General features: G+C 37.9%; 1 protein-coding gene across 5 annotated transcripts in view; it reads left to right on the forward strand.

Annotated features, from left to right (window-relative positions):
• The window catches only part of FAT1 (FAT atypical cadherin 1), a 100521-nt gene extending 84533 nt beyond the window's left edge, over positions 1-15988 (forward strand). For 2 of the 5 annotated variants that reach the window (XM_063156010.1, XM_063156011.1), the window contains exons 19-29: positions 3035-3836; positions 4815-4946; positions 5056-5219; positions 5777-6239; positions 6752-6905; positions 7139-7249; positions 7463-8094; positions 8341-8478; positions 10532-10591; positions 13345-13380; positions 14275-15988. In XM_063156010.1, coding sequence (XP_063012080.1) covers positions 3035-3836; positions 4815-4946; positions 5056-5219; positions 5777-6239; positions 6752-6905; positions 7139-7249; positions 7463-8094; positions 8341-8478; positions 10532-10591; positions 13345-13380; positions 14275-14891 — 3309 coding nt within the window. In that variant the 3' untranslated portion in view covers positions 14892-15988. Of the gene's footprint in view, positions 1-3034; positions 3837-4814; positions 4947-5055; positions 5220-5776; positions 6240-6751; positions 6906-7138; positions 7250-7462; positions 8095-8340; positions 8479-8960; positions 9015-10531; positions 10592-13344; positions 13381-14274 lie in introns of those variants that run through there. The other 3 variants (XR_010027728.1, XM_063156012.1, XM_063156013.1) reach the window with 3 other exon arrangements.
• The last annotated feature ends 2079 nt before the right edge of the window (positions 15989-18067 follow it).

Here is an 18067-nt window from a genome sequence, read left to right on the forward strand (position 1 = left end):
CTGAATTCTGGTCACATTGGGATAGTTGTGACATATTTACACAAAGTCTATTTTCTTTGGGGAAAGAAGAAAAAATTCACAGAGATATTGTAACTTGCTGTTTGAGTCACTGAAATGTTAGTATCCAGGAGCCATCAATATAAGGACAGATATCATTCCATTTAAGTGTACTTTAGTTTAGGGTTTAAGGATTGGGTTGAAAATGGGGGCAGGTATATTATTCCTCTGTTAGCCATTTTTTCCTCAATAGTGATATGCCAATTCCCCCAAAGTCACCTTTTGGTTTATGGGTCTTTTTCCTGTATGTGGTATCAGTGTAGGGCAAGAGTCATATGTTTTCCTTTAGATCTTCTCTAACAGTAACTAATTTCTATTTATTTTGCTTTTTAAATCTGTTCTTATAAATGCATGTACAGGTAGTTATATTTTCAAACTTATATTTTCAACAGTTCTGTACACACTGTTACATTGACTTTGTTGCATTTCATGATTTAACTCCAGCTTTGGCCCTTCCTGATGTGCCTAGCTTTTTTTTTAAGTGTGAGATGCCTGTCTAACATCTTCCTCTGGGTGGAATCTTGCAATTCTTTTATTTCTAAGCCACTTTCTGGTGTCTAGTCTGCTTGTAAACAGCCTGTCAGTACTTCAGCTATCTTGTCTTCAGCACAGTAGCTGAAAAGGGCGTTTTTATTAGGAAATGAATCTGGGCTCTTTCAATGGCATCCAGTAGCCAAACAAGTGTCTTAAAACAAATGTACTCATTTAGAGCAAAGACTTCTCAGATACTGTAAATCATTAAAGCAGACTTTACTAATGTGCCTCTTTTTGTCAGTATTTTGGAGCTGTCTAATCAGTTGATTTCCAAGCTTCTTGACTGGATTCTTGAAATATATCACTGTCTTTTAATTGCCATTTGTCATTTTACATTTTGCTAGCTTTTTTCAATAGACATGCTGCTATTATTTGCTATTTTCTTACAACCCATGGGTATGAAGGCGTCCAAGACTAAAACTAGTATTTCCCTATCACAAGACTCTAGTTCCAGTGATACACACAAAATTATAGACAAGGCTGTTGAGGAAAAATATTCTTCCTCTCTTCCTTTAAAATAATACTTTTTAAAGTCTGTAGGAAGGCATTTTCTCAAGTTTGCATTTTGTTTAATTTCTGCATTTTGATCTTGCAAATCACAAGTTAATGGCTGTGTATGAACTCTTGATACCCGTTTTCAGTTTTAGCTGACCTTTATTGGTGTGCTTTTCAGTATTTACAGCTTTCACCTTAGTTGCTTTTTGAATGGATTGCAGAAGTAGTGATGTTTATAATTTACAGGCATACTTTCATTTGAAAAACCTCATAACTAAAAAAACCCCCACTAAAACTACACAAACTTTCCTCATATGCACTTTACGCACCCACTACCTTCAAAAGACTTTACTTTTGTCATTTTAATAGAAATAAGGATTTTTTTTTCCCCCGGTGGTCACCTTATATGGGCATGCCAGTTGTATTTGCTTGTGCTCTCTCCAAAGGAAATAGATTATCCATTAACAAATGTCTCACAGCATTAGTGTGCGAAATCTTCAGCTATGAGTCATGCAGTCCTTTGTGCCACACTCTGAAGTCTTCACTTTAAAACCACAGCACATTTTTAAATATCTGCACTATTGAAAAACCATTTCTCCTGGGGCTCTTCTTTTCTACTTGCTGTCCATTTGTTATAATTTTGCTTGTCTGGGTTTTTTTTGAGCCTTTTCTGGTTTCCCCTGGCATTTCTTCTGTAGCTAAACTGCCTGCCTTGTCTTGTTTCCAGGCAGAGATCTAGGCAAAACAAAACTTTGCCAACTTGAGCTCAAGCTCTCGTTATTTATTTGGGTAACTGGAGGACAAGTTTCTAGCCATGCCTGTCTTTTGGAGTTAACAGAAACAGATGAGGACATATAGTTCTAGGAGACACACATTACCTTTTAAAAATGCTACATTTATGTGCCCATCCACAGATAATCTTGTGCCTGGAGTTACTCCTCTTGCTTAAATTTGTATTAAAGAAAAGCAAAAGCAGCCTCTCCACATAGATCTTCAAAGTGTACTCTGTAAAATTATTGCAAAATCTGTTAAACAATGCAGAATATCTTCTACTTTCTGAGGCCTGTATATCCCCTCTGTACCTTCACGTCTCCGATTCTTCTTTAACTAATTTCTTCAGTGTCACTTTCAGTAACTGAGACTGAGTTCTGGAAAAAGTAGTGGGAAATAAGAGGTAAGAAATAGAAAGAAAAACGTGAACCCAAAGGAATGCTCTTAGCTCACTTTTCCACTCTTGTTTTTTTACTGTCCTTGTACACCAGCAGTGTATGTCTTTGTCCAGAAGGGGTGGAGAATAGGGTGTTCAAAAAGGATTTAAAATTGAATTGGGCTGATACAGTTAAAGACAGTTGATTAACTCTCTGAAGCAAATAGCACTACTGGTACCCACCTCTTGTTTTCCTGTGACCAAAAATCATGAAAGGCAACATAATTAACTTTCTACATGCATTTTTTTCCTTTTGAAGTTCCGTTTAGCACGGTACATTTACTTTGTCTTCCAGATTACCTCCTAATTGTAGTGAAGCATGTTGTACATTTCTAGTGCATGACTCATTTCAAGTTTGTAAAGTGTTTCTGTGCTTGATATTAAAAAGCTTCAAGCACCATCTGCTGTCTGAAACCAGCTACTGTGCATTTCCTCTGTATTTGCTACCAGTGTTAATAGCTTCCTGGCATTTCCAGGTAATAAGAGCACTATAGGCTTTTAATCTTGGGAGAAATGAAAACATGTTTGTGTGTGCCTGCTTATATAAGCTTTTTAAATTTTCAGCGTTAACTTCTATGTTAGGAATTGTGTTACAGAATTTATGTAAAGCATTTTACTATAGGACTTCTTGATGGGGTTTTTATGGGCACAAAAATACAGCTCAGCTATATACAGGATAAATATCTGCAGTAGAATTTGAGATAAAGCAAAAATGTAAATCTGTCCTTATCTTTCCTTTAGGTGTCAGATAACGGAAAACCACCGTTGTCATCTTTGACTTACATTGATATTAGAGTTATTGAGGAAAGCATTTATTCTCCAGCAATACTGCCTCTGGAAATCTTTATCACAGCCTTTGGGGAAGAATATTCAGGTGGTGTCATTGGAAAAATTCACGCAACCGATCAAGATGTTTATGATACCTTGACATACAGTCTGGACCCCAAAATGGAATCCCTGTTCTCTGTTTCCAGTACTGGTGGCAAACTAATAGCGCACAAAAGGTTAGATGTAGGACAGTACCTCCTAAATGTCACTGTTACAGATGGAAAATTTACAGCTGCAGCTGATATTACTGTACACATCAGACAAATCACACAAGAGGTATTAAATCACAGTATCGCAATACGCTTTGCAAACCTGTCCCCTGAAGAATTCATCGGTGATTACTGGCGCAATTTCCAGAGAGCGTTGAGAAACATCTTGGGCGTGAGGAGAAACGACATCCAGATTGTTAGTTTGCAGCCTTCTGAGCCTCCTTCTAATCTGGATGTCCTCCTGAATATTGAAAAGTCTGGCAGCTCTCACCACCCAATGAGAATTTTGCTCCACAAGATAAACTCTTCTGTGCCTGACCTAGAGGAGATTTTAGGTGTCCGGATAATTGACGTGTTTCATAAGCTCTGTGCCGGCCTTGATTGTCCTTTGAAATTTTGTGAAGAGAAAGTAACGGTGGATGAGAACACCATGTCAACACACAGCACAGCCAGGCTGAGCTTCGTCACTCCCCGTCATCACAGAACAGCAGTTTGCCTTTGTAAAGGTAAGAAACACAGTAAGGGAAATTGTATCCTTGAAAAGGTTGTTCTGGTTTCAAACACCAGTAGTCCTCAGATGGAAATTTATATTACAGAACAAGATCAGGAATATTCGGTAACTCTCTCTATACTATTTGCCTAATTTTATTTGTAGTAAGGAGTAATTCTTTCTTATCTCATTACCTCATTTCAAGAATTTACATAGTACAAGTTTATAGGAGTGGGTATGTATTTTCTTTATAGCTACACTTTCATTTTCCATTTTATGAAATAAGTAAATTTTTTGTTGTTGTTGCCCATCCTATTTTGATGGCCATTTTCAGTCTTGTGTTCACAAAAGTAAGTTCCTGCAAAGTACCTGAATACTTCCTTGTTTCTGCTTAGCGGAGTAGCCCACACAGTTTCCAAACTAGTTTGGGAATGAGAGGGTAATGTGGGAGATAAATATTTCTTAAAATATATGTAAGTACAAAGATTTCTGACAGAAGGTTAATTTATCATTATCTCTGAGTAAAAAAACATCGCTTTTTAAAATCAGGACTTAACCTTGCTGGGTGAACTTGCACATAGGAAGTAAATATTTAAAGCACATTCCTTTTCCCATTCCTTTTCCTTTCTTAAATACAGACATGTTTTTCTCTGCTCTCCCCTACCTACTCTGTCCCTACCTACTCTGTTGAATTTTTGTGGTGAATGATTCTAATGGTAAACCTTAAACCACAACACCAGTTTCCCAATTTTACCAATTGAATTGAGTAATCAAAATAAGGCTGAGCATCTGCCACTCTATATACTATTTGTCTAGAATAGAATGTCTGTGCCAGTCATGTCTGTGCCAGTCATGCCCCATAACTGTTATTCACTTCCTTGTCTGATAGTCAGAAATATCATTTGGGGCATTTTAACCTGCTGTACTTAGCAGTCCCTTTTCACAAAATACCATCTTCACCAGCAAAAAAGAAATAATGGATTTGGTTTCACAGAAGGGAAATGCCCCCTGGTAAGCAGTGTGTGTGAAGGAAATCCATGTCCTGAAGGTACTGAATGTTTAGGAGATCCAAAGGAAGGAAAATACACCTGTGTTTGCCAAGACAGCAAAGCTGGACAATGTCCTGGTAAGGAATTAACTTTAAAAAACTCTCTAAAACTATATTACTTTCAATCAAGTATAAATTTTATTCCAGTCCTGTGCTAATACTTTTTATGCTTTTCTGTATTCCTAAGCATCAGCTGGCTCCGCTGTGACATTTACTGGGAGCAGCTATGTGAAATATCGTCTCATGGAAAATGAGAACAAAGAGGAAATGAAGCTGACAATGAGACTTAGAACTTACTCTGCTCATGCAGTTGTTATGTATGCTCGAGGAACAGACTACAGTATCTTAGAGGTATATTAAAATCTCCTAGTGCATATCTCCTCCTTTCTTTGTACCATCTTCTTACTATTTTTGTGTCAGGTTAAAAGATTGAGTCATAACATCTATGTAGAATGGTTGTAACTGAAAATTGCTTTAAAGGTAGGTAGGGTGTGTTACACGTCCAGGTGAAAAATTTGTACAGAAATTTTTACATTTGTAAACAAACAAAGCTTCCTGAATCATATATTTTGAACAACTTTAAATTTATTTACTTATAATAGTGTAGTTCATACAGGAAAAGTTACTTAAAACACAAGATGAAAGGTATTGAAGTATTGTAATATTTTGATTATGATCTGTGATTGCTTTTCTAGAGGAACAAAATGTACAAAGTGTACGTTTCAATTAAAAGAACCATATAGAATAAATCACAGTTGCTGTGTCTGGAAAACAGTGTTATTAAACTGCTTTTTATGAACACCACCATGATCCTGTCTCTCCAGCAAACATAAACTTTTATAGGCATCAATATTTTAAACTCTTGAAGTGTGCAGACCATTTATTGATGTTGTGGCTTTCCTCTGTAGATCCATCATGGAAGACTGCAGTATAAATTTGATTGTGGCAGTGGACCCGGGATTGTCTCTGTTCAGAGCACTCAGATAAACGATGGCCAGTGGCATTCCGTGTCTCTTGAGGTGGATGGAAACTATGCACGACTTGTTCTGGACAGGGTGCATACTGCATCTGGTACTGCTCCTGGCACACTTAGGACACTCAACCTGGACAATCACGTGTTCTTTGGTGGTCATATTCGTCAGCAAGGTACACGACACGGTAGAAGTCCTCAGGTTAGCAATGGTTTCAGAGGCTGTATGGATTCCATTGTACTGAATGGACAAGAGCTGCCCCTAAGCAGCAAGCCACGAAGTTATGCACACATGGAGGAATCTGTAGATGTCACTCCTGGGTGCTTGCTGACTGCCACAGATGGATGTTCGAGCAGCCCCTGTCAGAATGGAGGCATCTGCAACGCACTGTCAAATGGAGGTAAGCTGCTCTTTATTCTTCTGCTTTTAGCTTTCAAAACTGCTTTTCAACTTCTCTGCTTTGAGGGACGAATTCGTGCATAATTCTTGGTTTCCCAGAGTTGTAGAAATTCAGTTGTTGAATAGGTAGGAAGGCTGTGTGTGCTTTCTAGATTCAACTGCTTGGGGGTATGAGGTAGACAAAGTCCATCCGCCAAAGTGGGAATTTAATCTTCAGTGTTAACATTGAAGGTGCATCCTCTTAACAGCCTACTTTGGAATTTTTCTTTGAAGATTCCGAAATCATTGGGACAACTTGTGTTTTGTGAGAAAAATGTTTAAGAAAACTCTTACTGTTAGACTTTGCCTCACCTTTCGATAAAAACATTTCTATTTTTTCCCATCCTTTCTCTCATGTAACAGCTTGGTGGGTAGGGAGGAATTTATCTTAAATCTGTGGATGGACAGGGAGGATTTTATCTCAAATCCAGTAAAGCTGTGTGCAGCTTTCAAAAAGACTGTATTTGATTTCAGGTTACTACTGCAAGTGTGCACCTTTGTTTATGGGAACTCACTGCGATGTAAGTGTCAACCCATGTGCCTCCAACCCCTGCCTTTATGGTGGGACTTGCATCCCAGTCAGTGATGATTTCATCTGCCAGTGCCGAGGACAATATACAGGTCAAAGGTATGTTTCTATGGTTCGTTGTATCAATGAACCCCTTGGAAAACAGGATATAAATGTAACACTTCTTCTGGTTTTTTTTTAAATGTGTTTCCTACATTAAGCTCTGATTTGAGACATACTGGAGCTGGCTGAAGTTAACAGCAGCCCCTGTGTTACAGCTCTGTATCTCACATTATGAAATCGCTTGCAGTTAAGGTAATGTTCAGCTGGTTTTGTTTGTTTTGCCTTTGCAGGTGCCAGCTGGGTCCATATTGCAAAGACAATCCTTGCAAAAACAGTGGCAAGTGTATTGACAGTTTGGATGGACCTGTTTGTGAGTGTGAAGCAGGCTTTCGTGGAGAAAGGTAGGTAGCATTCCACATACGTTGAATTGTAGTAGTATTAATTAAGAGATCAACAGTTCAGACTGGTTGAAGTCTGGGATGTTGATAAAACAGTAAAATGCACGTTAGCGTGCAGTACCTTATAGTAAACAGATCTAAAATTGTTGAGAACAAGATTACAACAAAGACTGCTGATGTAAACTGAACACCACTGCTGTGCTCTGTTTCTGCTAGGTGCCTGACTGATGTCGATGAATGCGTAGAAAACCCATGTCTCAATGGTGCCCTTTGTGAGAATACCTATGGCTCATACCACTGCAACTGTAGTCGTGGATTTGGAGGCAAACACTGCACAGACATTGTTCTCAATAAATATGTTTCGACATCTTGGAACATTGGCTTAGCTGAAGTGATTGGGATTATTGTTTTCGTCGCAGGAATCTTCTTGTTAGTTGTGATTTTTGTTGTTTGCCGCAAAGTGGTTGGTAGGAAGAAGAAGCACCAGCCAGAACCTGAAGACAAGCAACTGGGAGCTACAACAGCCTTCTTGCAAAGACCGTGTTTTGATGCAAAATTGAATAAGAACATCTATTCTGACATCCCACCACAGGTTCCTGTTCGTCCCATTTCATACACTCCAAGCATTCCAAGCGACTCCAGGAACAATCTTGACAGGAATTCTTTTGAAGGGTCTGCTATCCCTGAGCACCCTGAGTTTAGTACTTTTAACCCAGACTCTGTACATGGCCACCGGAAAGCTGTAGCTGTTTGCAGTGTTGCACCAAACTTGCCACCTCCACCTCCCTCCAACTCACCTTCAGACAGTGATTCAATACAGAAACCCAGCTGGGATTTTGACTATGACAGTAAGAGACATTCCTGTTTTTACTTTCCCGTTAAATGGGTATGCTGGTACAATTTTATTATGAGTACAGAGTCTCTGTCTACACCTCTTAGAGTACAAAAGGCATTATGTCTTCACTGGGTTTCGTCTCTGATCAGCCTTCATGCTCTACTAAGTTTTGTAAAAATGTGGAGACCTCAACTTTAGGTAGTATTGATTCTTTAAGCTAGAATCTATTCATTGTCTCACTCGAAACTTTTTCTTTCAGCTAAAGTAGTAGATCTTGACCCCTGCCTTTCTAAGAAGCCTCTGGATGAAAAGAACTCCCATACTTACAGTGCAAGAGAAAGCATGTCTGAGGTCCAGTCTCTCAGCTCCTTCCAGTCTGAATCCTGTGATGACAATGGTACGTAAAATGCAACCATTCTGTACCGCTGCTGATGTTCATTTGTTCTGTCTTTGCATCTGTATCTCTTAGTAACAATAGGATTTACATATATTGAATATATATTAAATAGTAGCTTATTTAATATATATTTGCATTTACTTATGTTAATGCCCGAATCTGTTAATTTAAAAAAAAATACTTTACCTATCTCTATGCCAACTGTTAATTACTTTACTTTAAAGTTATAATCATTCTGCTGTTAGAATATTACAGTGAAAATGCAGCTCAAGTTGCTCAGAGCCTTGTGTTTAAAACGTATTGGAATTTGGTAAACTCTTCTAGGTTATCCTTAGTTATCATCTTATGCAAGAATACAGTGAATTTTAAAAAATGGCCTCTGCACAAATATAATTTTCACTTTGCTGTTCAGCTCTCAGTAAAAAGCTTTCTGGTGTTACAGTTTCATTTGTTTCCTTCTCTTTTTCTTGCTGCGACCTCAGCTCCCATATGGATCAGATCAGTTCTGAGTGAGAGCAGAGTTTAAGGGACTGCTTGTAAGTTTGATTACTTTAGTAATGAAGGAAACTTCACAAAAAGGAGTTTTGTTATAATAGAACAGTATATTTGGCTTTCACCATGATTGAAATGAATTCATAAAAACATTTCATACATTGAAAAAAGCCAATATAAAAATATGAATATTTTGATCACATCTCAAGTCCATCAAAATATAATCAGCAGACATACTTGTGGGTTTGATTATTATTAATTGGATGTCTTTTCCATTGTTATGACAGATGCTTTTGTAGTTGATATGAATGCATCTGTGTATTCAGAAGCATGTCATACTGATTGGACAAAGCCACAGTTTTCTCATAACTTAATTTGCTAAGTTAAGGTGTGCTTTGACTCTTTATTCCACTTTCTGCTTTTGTCTCTGCCTGGTAAAAAAGAACTTGAAATTCCTTTAGCTTAGGAATAAAGAACATTCTGCTTCTTAATGAAGTAGAGTGATTCGTTATTAACAGCATGAAAGAAAACTATCTGGTTTAATGATTGGTGAAAGTAAAATGGTATGCTTGCAGTCCTCATCATTTTATCAGTAGACCTGATGCCAACTTGCAACTTCTTTTCCTGTGGTTTTAAGTGTCGTGTTGTACATGTTGTTCTCCCCTCCTCACTGTCTTATATGTCTAGTATATTCTTCTTCCCATTTCCTGTCATGTGTTGATTACTCATTAATACATCATTTTAAGAGAAATAGCTGTAGCATCATAGATACTGTTCCTTCCTTCCATTTTGGTAGATTGAGAATTTAATAGCTTGGTATTTAATCCCTGAGCTGTGCAAAACAGTTGCATGTGCTTACTTCATTTTTACCTTATAAGAATAAATCCTTCTCCATTCCAAAACTATCTTGAGGGAAAGTGAAGACATAAAAAATACATTCAAGTTTGGTTTTTTTTAAATAAGTATGTAACAGCCTGAATTTGGTATTCCTACTGTGGTATCTCTACTTTATACAGAACTTAAGTAGATGAGTAACAGAAATTTTCAGTAGGTATTTTTCATATTCTGTCCTTTTAGTTCATTTCAGGGAAAATTTCTTTCCCATATCTTTCATTGATAGGGAGGCAACATAGTTTACATCTTTAAGGGAGAAGTCTAATGCAATAATCCTTAATTCACTCAATACAAGCCTTGGGAAAAGTCTAGTTTGTTGCTATATAGATAAAGTATGATGCAAATGAGTATATTTAGGCAACATTTCAGTAATTCTAAAACAACTTAAGCAGCCTTGTCCTCATACAAAATGTACTTCATGAGTAGTTACTGTTGTATGTTTAGCAATAATAAAATTGAGCTTTAGATATGTGTTTTATGTGTTACATGCCACTACTCTCTAGATTGAGAGTGAATGTGCATGTACACTAATAATGTTGCTCTATAAAACAGTAACAAACTGCAATTTCACAGTGTTGATGGGGGGTTTTATGTGTATGTGTCTGCTGTTTAAAGTGATACTAACTATAGGTTTGTTTTAATTTGCTCCTTTTATACCTTTTACAAGCTTCCGTAGTGACTGTAATACACCTTGTCAATGCTGTTGTTGACTCGGTGGAAAAAGAAGGTATATACATGTTTTCATATTTATTTACTGCTTTGGCAGCATAATGCACGTTTGTTGTCTTACATTGTCTTCTAGTAATGTAGTCCTAGCCAGATGTGAGTTATAGAATATGATTTACTTAGACTTTCTGATAAGTTATAGCAAAAAATATATTTATCTTGTAGATCTGTTAATGTTTTCTTGAGTGTGCTGTAAATGCCTTGTCAACAGGTTTCAAAGTGTATTTTCTTGGGGAAAAAAGGGATTGGCATAAAAAGATCTGGGTGCTTACTCTCTTCTGAAAATATTAATACTAAAGCTGCCAGGAGAATTGAGACAACATCAAAGGCAAATACATGCAGTACTGTAGATGACTGCAGCAGCCTCTGCTTCCTTTTCTTCTCCCACCCACACCTGTTGACACCTTGTCCAGCTGATCAGAATCAAAATGGTCTGGTTTCAGTACTCACTTCCTTGGTCTTCAGATCAATCTGTCTCTTAAGTGGAAAAAAAATAGTTCTGTCTGCAGCTGAGATATGTAGGCATATACATCCTCCTCAGCTTAGCTGTCTTGTTACTATGCAGCCTTACAACAGTACCTAAAATGTGCATTTGGGTATATGTACATACACATGTATATGTGTGTGTGTGTAGTATGTATTTGGAAATTAGAAGGAGGCAGGATAGGCATTTTCAATGGTATGTTATTTTATTTCTGCTAACATTTAAGAACTAACCACTCTGGGAGATACAAACTCTTTACAAAATAATAAGAGTAATAAAAGTGCCAGTGAGTCTATACAAATGCTAACTGTTGTTTCAATTGACTAAATACTACTTTAAGTAAGTTCCAGTAAAAGGCAAATGATTCACTCCATGACCATGAGTTTGCAGAGGTTTCTTCTGAAACAGATCCAGTCTATGCTTCCTATTTCAAAATACAGACTGGGAAACATAATGTTTTTTACTAAGTCCTACTTAAAATGAAGCCATTGTAAGAACATAAAATCTATTAGAGTAGCTGAAGTTTCACTTTGGTTTGTTATCTGAAGTGTACCTTTTTTAATTTACACAGGCACACAAAAAGTAGACAAATACAAGGACTTCCAATTACTTGAGAGTATTTCATTAATGAGGGTGCCATTTCATTAATGTGTACCTATAGACAGTAGCCCTCCGTGCAAAAAAACATTGCAATGCACAGTACTTGGGAATGGGAGAATTACAGGACTAAAAGAGGCCAGATATACCAGGGGAAATATTTAATAACTGACTCAGATTTTCTCTAAGATTTTAATTGCTAGAATCTGAAAGTTATAGATGTAGTTTTCAAGTCAAAGATAAAAATATTGCCTGGTGTTTTAGTATCACCATAAGATAAATACAGACATTGTGTGTGTTGCAATTGTTGAGAGATTAAGTATGTACTCCAGCTGCTTCTTAACATTTGAGAGTTTCTGCTCTTAATAAGCATTTCCTCTTAATAAGCATCTTAGGGAAGGAGTTCTGCTTTTGAGCACCCGCAGGGAGGGTGTCAGCTCAAGCAGCGGAGATCCTTACTCAAGCCTGCAGCAGGAGCATGTTCTGGGACAGATGGTCCCTACCTTTAGTGTCCCCAAGTGTTTCTGTCCAACAGGCATCCTGGAAGCATGAACTGTAGCTAATCTCATGTGGGACAGTTTTGTATTCTCTGCACTGCTCCTCAGGCTGTAGCAATGCTGAGCGCAAGAGAAAATACAGCTCCAGTCCAGCAGATTGTCCCATAAAGATGGGCACGTCCAGTTCTAGTTTGTGTTTCTGCTATTTACTTTAAAGGGTCTTTGCCTCAGAAGAAGAGGAAAACCTAGATGTCTCCATTCCTTGGTGAAAGTGCTCTAAATCATAATGCCTATTGGCTTTAGTTTTGCACCCAATTTCCCAGGAAAAATAAAGAATGTTGTCTTCTAAGTGGACTAAGGATCAGAACCTTCTCCTGGAGTTGAGGCCAGAGATGTTTTAAGAGTCTCAGAGCTCAGACTGACATCTCCATTAGTCTGAACAGTATGTCTGGGCTAGGCAAGCTTAAAAATAAAGGAACTTCTCTCTGAAGAATCCTCTGTCCCTTCATTCTTCCAACAGATGAAAGTATGAATTCTTAGGAGAGGATTCTGCCATTAGGATAGGCATCACTCATCCATAGAGCCTTTAATAGGGAATGTAGATTCCTGAATAGAGAAAGGTTTAATATTTGTCAGGGCAGTTCTCTGCTGAGTGTGAGTTGTTGGAATTGCTGTATAAAGGGGGAGGATGGTTTCCCAGTGCTTATGTATGGAAGCCAGACACTAAAGGAAGAGTTACCCTGATACTCAAGAGATACTTCTAAGTGTAAGCACCTATAGATGGATCCCTGTATGAAAACACAAGGGTAGATACAAGGAAAGAAAAAATCAGATCAAGTCCCACTACCTTGTGTAGCAGAAGTCCTGTATATACTGATCAGTATATACTGATACAAGGATTTCAGTAAACTCCAGACTGCAGATTTTACCACAATACAGCCATGTCCCAGATAGGCTGTACATGAATTCAGTAGCTGTCCTACAGTTCAAGTCTTAACAAATAATGAGCTCAGGAGAAAATAAAAAAAAAACAAACTTTAGTATTGCTAATTAAACTGGACAAAAACAGCGTGAATGTCATAGTGACTAGTCATTGTTTGTCTTCATATTGGTTCTACTATTTGATTCCTAACTACAGATGTTTTCTCCTTTTTCTTGTTATTCTGCCATCTAAAGAATCTTTTGCTGTTCCTGACCTCAGCAATTCAAGAGGTGACTTCTGCATGCAGTTCATTGATGTTCACCAAAATTTCTGTTAATATTTGGTTTTAACATAGACTTACTATCAGTTGCTTGCTGTGCATTTGTCTGCAGTGATTTCTTTTTACTAGATTTGCACTATATCACAACATTGTATTTTTTTATTGGTGTTTAGATGAGAGAAATTATTGGGTTTTAGTTAGTTTAGGTTTATATCTAGTTTCCAGCAAATACAAACTTTTTCAAAGGGAGCTTGCAAGAGAGGATCAAGTCCAGTCATTTTTGCATGATTAAGCTTGATTTTCTGGTTTGTTCTTGTAGTTGAATGTGGAATGTCTTTACTAATAACGTAAGATTTTTGTCAGAGGTGTTCCTGTAGAGCTAACAGCATTTTGTGAAACTAACTTTATGATGTGCTTGAGTGGCAGAGTCACTTTAAATGGTCTGAAATACTTTACCAAATAGAAATTGCTTCTTTTATCTAAGAAAAGTTTATATATGCTAACTATATTCTTAAGAAAAATAGGCCATTGTTATCACCCTAACTAATTACTCAGCAACAATTAAGTATTTAGCTGCAGCAGGTAGGGTGTTGATTCTTTGCTATCCATTGAACAACTATGTATTGTGACAGCACATTCCATAGGTGGCTACAGCTCTTCCCGTGTTAGGTGTGATGTGTGGGAACATGTAAAAGTTCAAGTTGTGAATGATGCACTATCTCATGCATGGCATAAAGTGAAGTTGTGTTGAATGTCTTTGTGCAACCAGGGCAAACTGCTGATTAACAAGTGGTGTCCTAATCACAGTGACTGCATTGTCTTAATACATGTGTTGACTTCTCAGTTCAGACTGACTTGAATACAAGACAATAATACTATTTTTTTTCTTTAATTAACTTCTCAGGTTATCACTGGGATACATCAGATTGGATGCCAAGTGTTCAGTTGCCAGGTATCCAGGAGTATCCAAATTACGAAGTGGTGGAGGAGTCAGCTCCCCTCTACACAGATCCAAATGCCATCGATACAGACTATTACCCTGGTGGTTATGACATAGAGAGCGATTTTCCACCTCCACCTGATGATTTCCATGCGCCCGATGAGCTTCCACCATTACCACCCGAATACAGCGACCAGTTTGAGTCGATACAGCCGCCCAGAGACATGCCAGCCGTCGGTAGCTTGGGTTCTTCCGCAAGGAGCAGGCAGAGATTTAACCTTAACCAGTACCTTCCCCATCACTACCCTGCAGACATGTCAGAACCTCAGACCGCCCCCGGCGGCGGCTGCAGAGAGCCGTACGCTCCCTACTCGCTGGGCTTCAGCCCAGACTTTGAGGCAGCCCCTGCAGACAACATGTCCGTGTCTGTGTACGCTTCCACGGCCTCCTGCTCGGACGTGTCGGCGTGCTGCGAAATGGAGTCTGAAGTCATGATGAGTGACTATGAGAGCGGAGACGATGCTCACTTCGAAGACGTGAAAATTCCTCCGCTTGATTCCCAGCAACATACAGAAGTCTGACACACTCAACAAAAGTGCCTGGACTCTAACGAACTTTATCAAATCTAGAACAATTTTCAAGAGCTTTTTTATTTTTTCCTTTTTTTTTTTTTTTTTCCCAACCACGGTGAATGCTTTTGTTTCAGTGAGCTAAACTGGCATGGCAGCATTGGATCATGCAATTCATTTCACTAAATGAACCTCTTTCCATTTCCTGACCTACTGTATTTGGAAAGTTCTAAGATTTCCACTGGCAGTGCCATTTTTGAACATCCTTTATGTACTTACATTTTCTATGTTAAAAAAAAATCACATACCACTTCTCCATGTTAGCATGATGCGTATATTTATATAGTTCTAATGCAATTAATTTTCTCCTATTTTTTGTAAATTTTATGTACAGTTTTGATTTTAATAGTTTTAACTAGGTTTTGTAGATATTTTGTGAATTTGTTTTCCACTGAAACTAGTGGTGTTAGTGTGCCATTAAAAATGAGCACCCTGACTTATTATAATCAGGGCATCACTGTATGTATTCCCCTGAAAAACTAAGGTTTGACATTTCATTGTAAAACATACAACATACTCACACAATTTCAATTGTACATACATTAGGTCTGATATTTTTCTGGGTCAGCTATATGGAAATGTCTTAAATGGGTTGCTGTATTTTAGAACTGTAAACATTTTTTCCCTTCTTGGAAAGTGTGTTGGGGACCCTCTGCATACCAGTTTAGAACCAAAACCACCATGACACAGTTTTTATAGTGTCTGTATATTTGTGATCCAATGGTCTTGTAAAGGTTTTTACTGAAAATTACCATTAGCCAGTCTTTCTTACTGACAATAAATTATTAATAAAATACTTTAGCTTTGCTCTGTGTATCTCTATTATATAACATACCATTGACAAAGCATTCAGTGCAGCATTTTTTAAGTCTGTATATGTTTTGTACTGTATTAAGTTACTTGCTCCAAGCAACTCCTTTTCCTCTCCTCTGAAATCAGCCTGCAGCTGTGTTAGAGATGCTCACAAGATGGCAGTGTGTGTCTGCTTAATGGTGTTTTTAAAAGTAATCGGGCCAGTCTGAATAAAGATTGATGGGTATCAAACTGCAGCAGCCTTCTCGGTAGTTTGCATTTTTCTTTAAACATATAATATCAGCTATGTAAGTTGCTGAATATTTTTTCTCAAGTCACAAATATATATACAAAGAAAATCCCCAAGATCTTTAAAGCAATTTCTCCCCTCCTTTATCACCTGAATACTTACTTTCATGACTAGTTACCCCTTGATGGTGCACCTGCATGCTGAAATGGCTGTGCCATTATCTGACTTTGTGCTAAATAGTTGGTGGTTTCCTGCAATTATATTTCAGTTGCAGTTTCTTACATTAAGTTCACTCTAGAATTTTACCTTGAAGAAGTAAAGGTGGAGTACTGTTTTCCTATGTATTATTATCCAGCTGCTTTTCTGACTAGAAGAAAACAAAGCCTTTAACAGAGTTCTGTAGCATAAATTTGGCCTGATGGTAAGCTAAAGGAGTAATGTAACTGTGTTCTGCCTCTTGCTTGAGGGATGCTTTTTAAGTTCAGAACAGATTTCTTGGCACATTAGTGAATTTTTAATATAGCCTGGAATCCTTTCAGCTCCACCTCCATTTTGTTCCTACTGTCATAAAGTTCTGTAGCCTAGGAATATACAATATTAGATTCTCCCCCATCATGAGAGCTAAGCCTCAGCCTTCTACCATCTAGGGGAACAGGGTACTGTATTTGGAGTGCTATTTATATACAAAATGGAACAACTCCCAGCTTGGCAGCTGTATAATGGAAATTGGGTGGATTACAGGGCACAGCCAGGCACTGACATTCCTGTGTTAACATGCCTATATACAGGTTAAGGATCCCATGACTTATGTAAAAAGACTAAAAAAATAATTTTAAACCCACGTTCTGGCTGTGCACTGCCATATTCATCCTGATAACTAAGAGCATTTTGTACATCAGACTGTTAGAATGTTCTTAATTAATAACTTTTAGAAGAATCTTACAGAACTGTAAGCAGAGGGTGTCACACACTGTAGTAGTTCACATCACTGCTTAAGGCCCATCTTGAGTGAGGAAGGTTAAACTTACTGAAAGTTTTGCTCAAGATTTCTTAATATCTGCTGCTTGGTAGGAATGACTCTTAGGCGACAGCAAGAGGAAGATGCTGCACAAATTTGCACCATTTCTCAGTTGATAAGGATTTCCAGAAAAGATGAAAACCTGCCCTACAAATACATTTTATAAAGTTACTCATTTACAAAAGGGCTTGAAGACAGATTTTTAAAATTGAGACATGAAGAACAGGAATATCAACACTTAAATATACTTTTATTTGTAGTACTGCGAACTGAAGGCCAACACAGAGCATCCAAACTAAAAAGGAGCAATGTCACAATATTCTACAATGAAATTCCATGTCAGTGTAAGAGAATGCTTTGTTGAAAGTATCAGAATATATGTACATATATATGTATGTATATGTATTTTTTTTACCTTTTCACAATAATAGCGCTGCTAGGCAACACACAACACCAAGGTTCTACCTCACAGCAGAAAACAAGGCTGCATCATAAGGCTCACTTATGGAAATAGCAGGCATTTTCAACTCCACAGCTTTCAACAGCTTTGCTGTTGGTGTGTAAAGCAAGGACACGTTGGACAAATGCTCCCTTTGTGAGGAGCTCTTACTGCCTAATTCAGGCCCAGTAAGTGCAATCAAACCTATTTTCCCACACAGAGCTACAGCAATACACCAGATGAAGCTGGTGACATTTTAAACCCAATTAAAACTGATACAGCAGAGCTTAGCTGTTTGACTCAACAGTAGTCCAGCGCATTCAAAAACACTGCCCATGTGATTTACTTTACAAGCCAAACATCTTAAAGTCGGGGATTTCAGTGAAGTCACACATTCACTATACCACTGTCCTCATGTTGTCACAGCAAGAGGTTTAAGTTGAGATATAGTTTCATGTGCTACAATTTATGCCCATTCCAAAGGGTACCGCTGAGAAGAGCCTCTCTCTTTACAGCTTCACATCAGGTATTTATAAACAGCATCAAGTTCCCCACTGAGCCTTCTTTTTTCCCCAGATTGATCAGCCTCAGTTCTCTCAGTCTCTCACCTGAAAGCAGCTCCAGTCTCT

Source organism: Melospiza melodia, chromosome 5 (assembly GCF_035770615.1).
Source record: "Melospiza melodia melodia isolate bMelMel2 chromosome 5, bMelMel2.pri, whole genome shotgun sequence".
NCBI lineage: Eukaryota > Metazoa > Chordata > Aves > Passeriformes > Passerellidae > Melospiza > Melospiza melodia.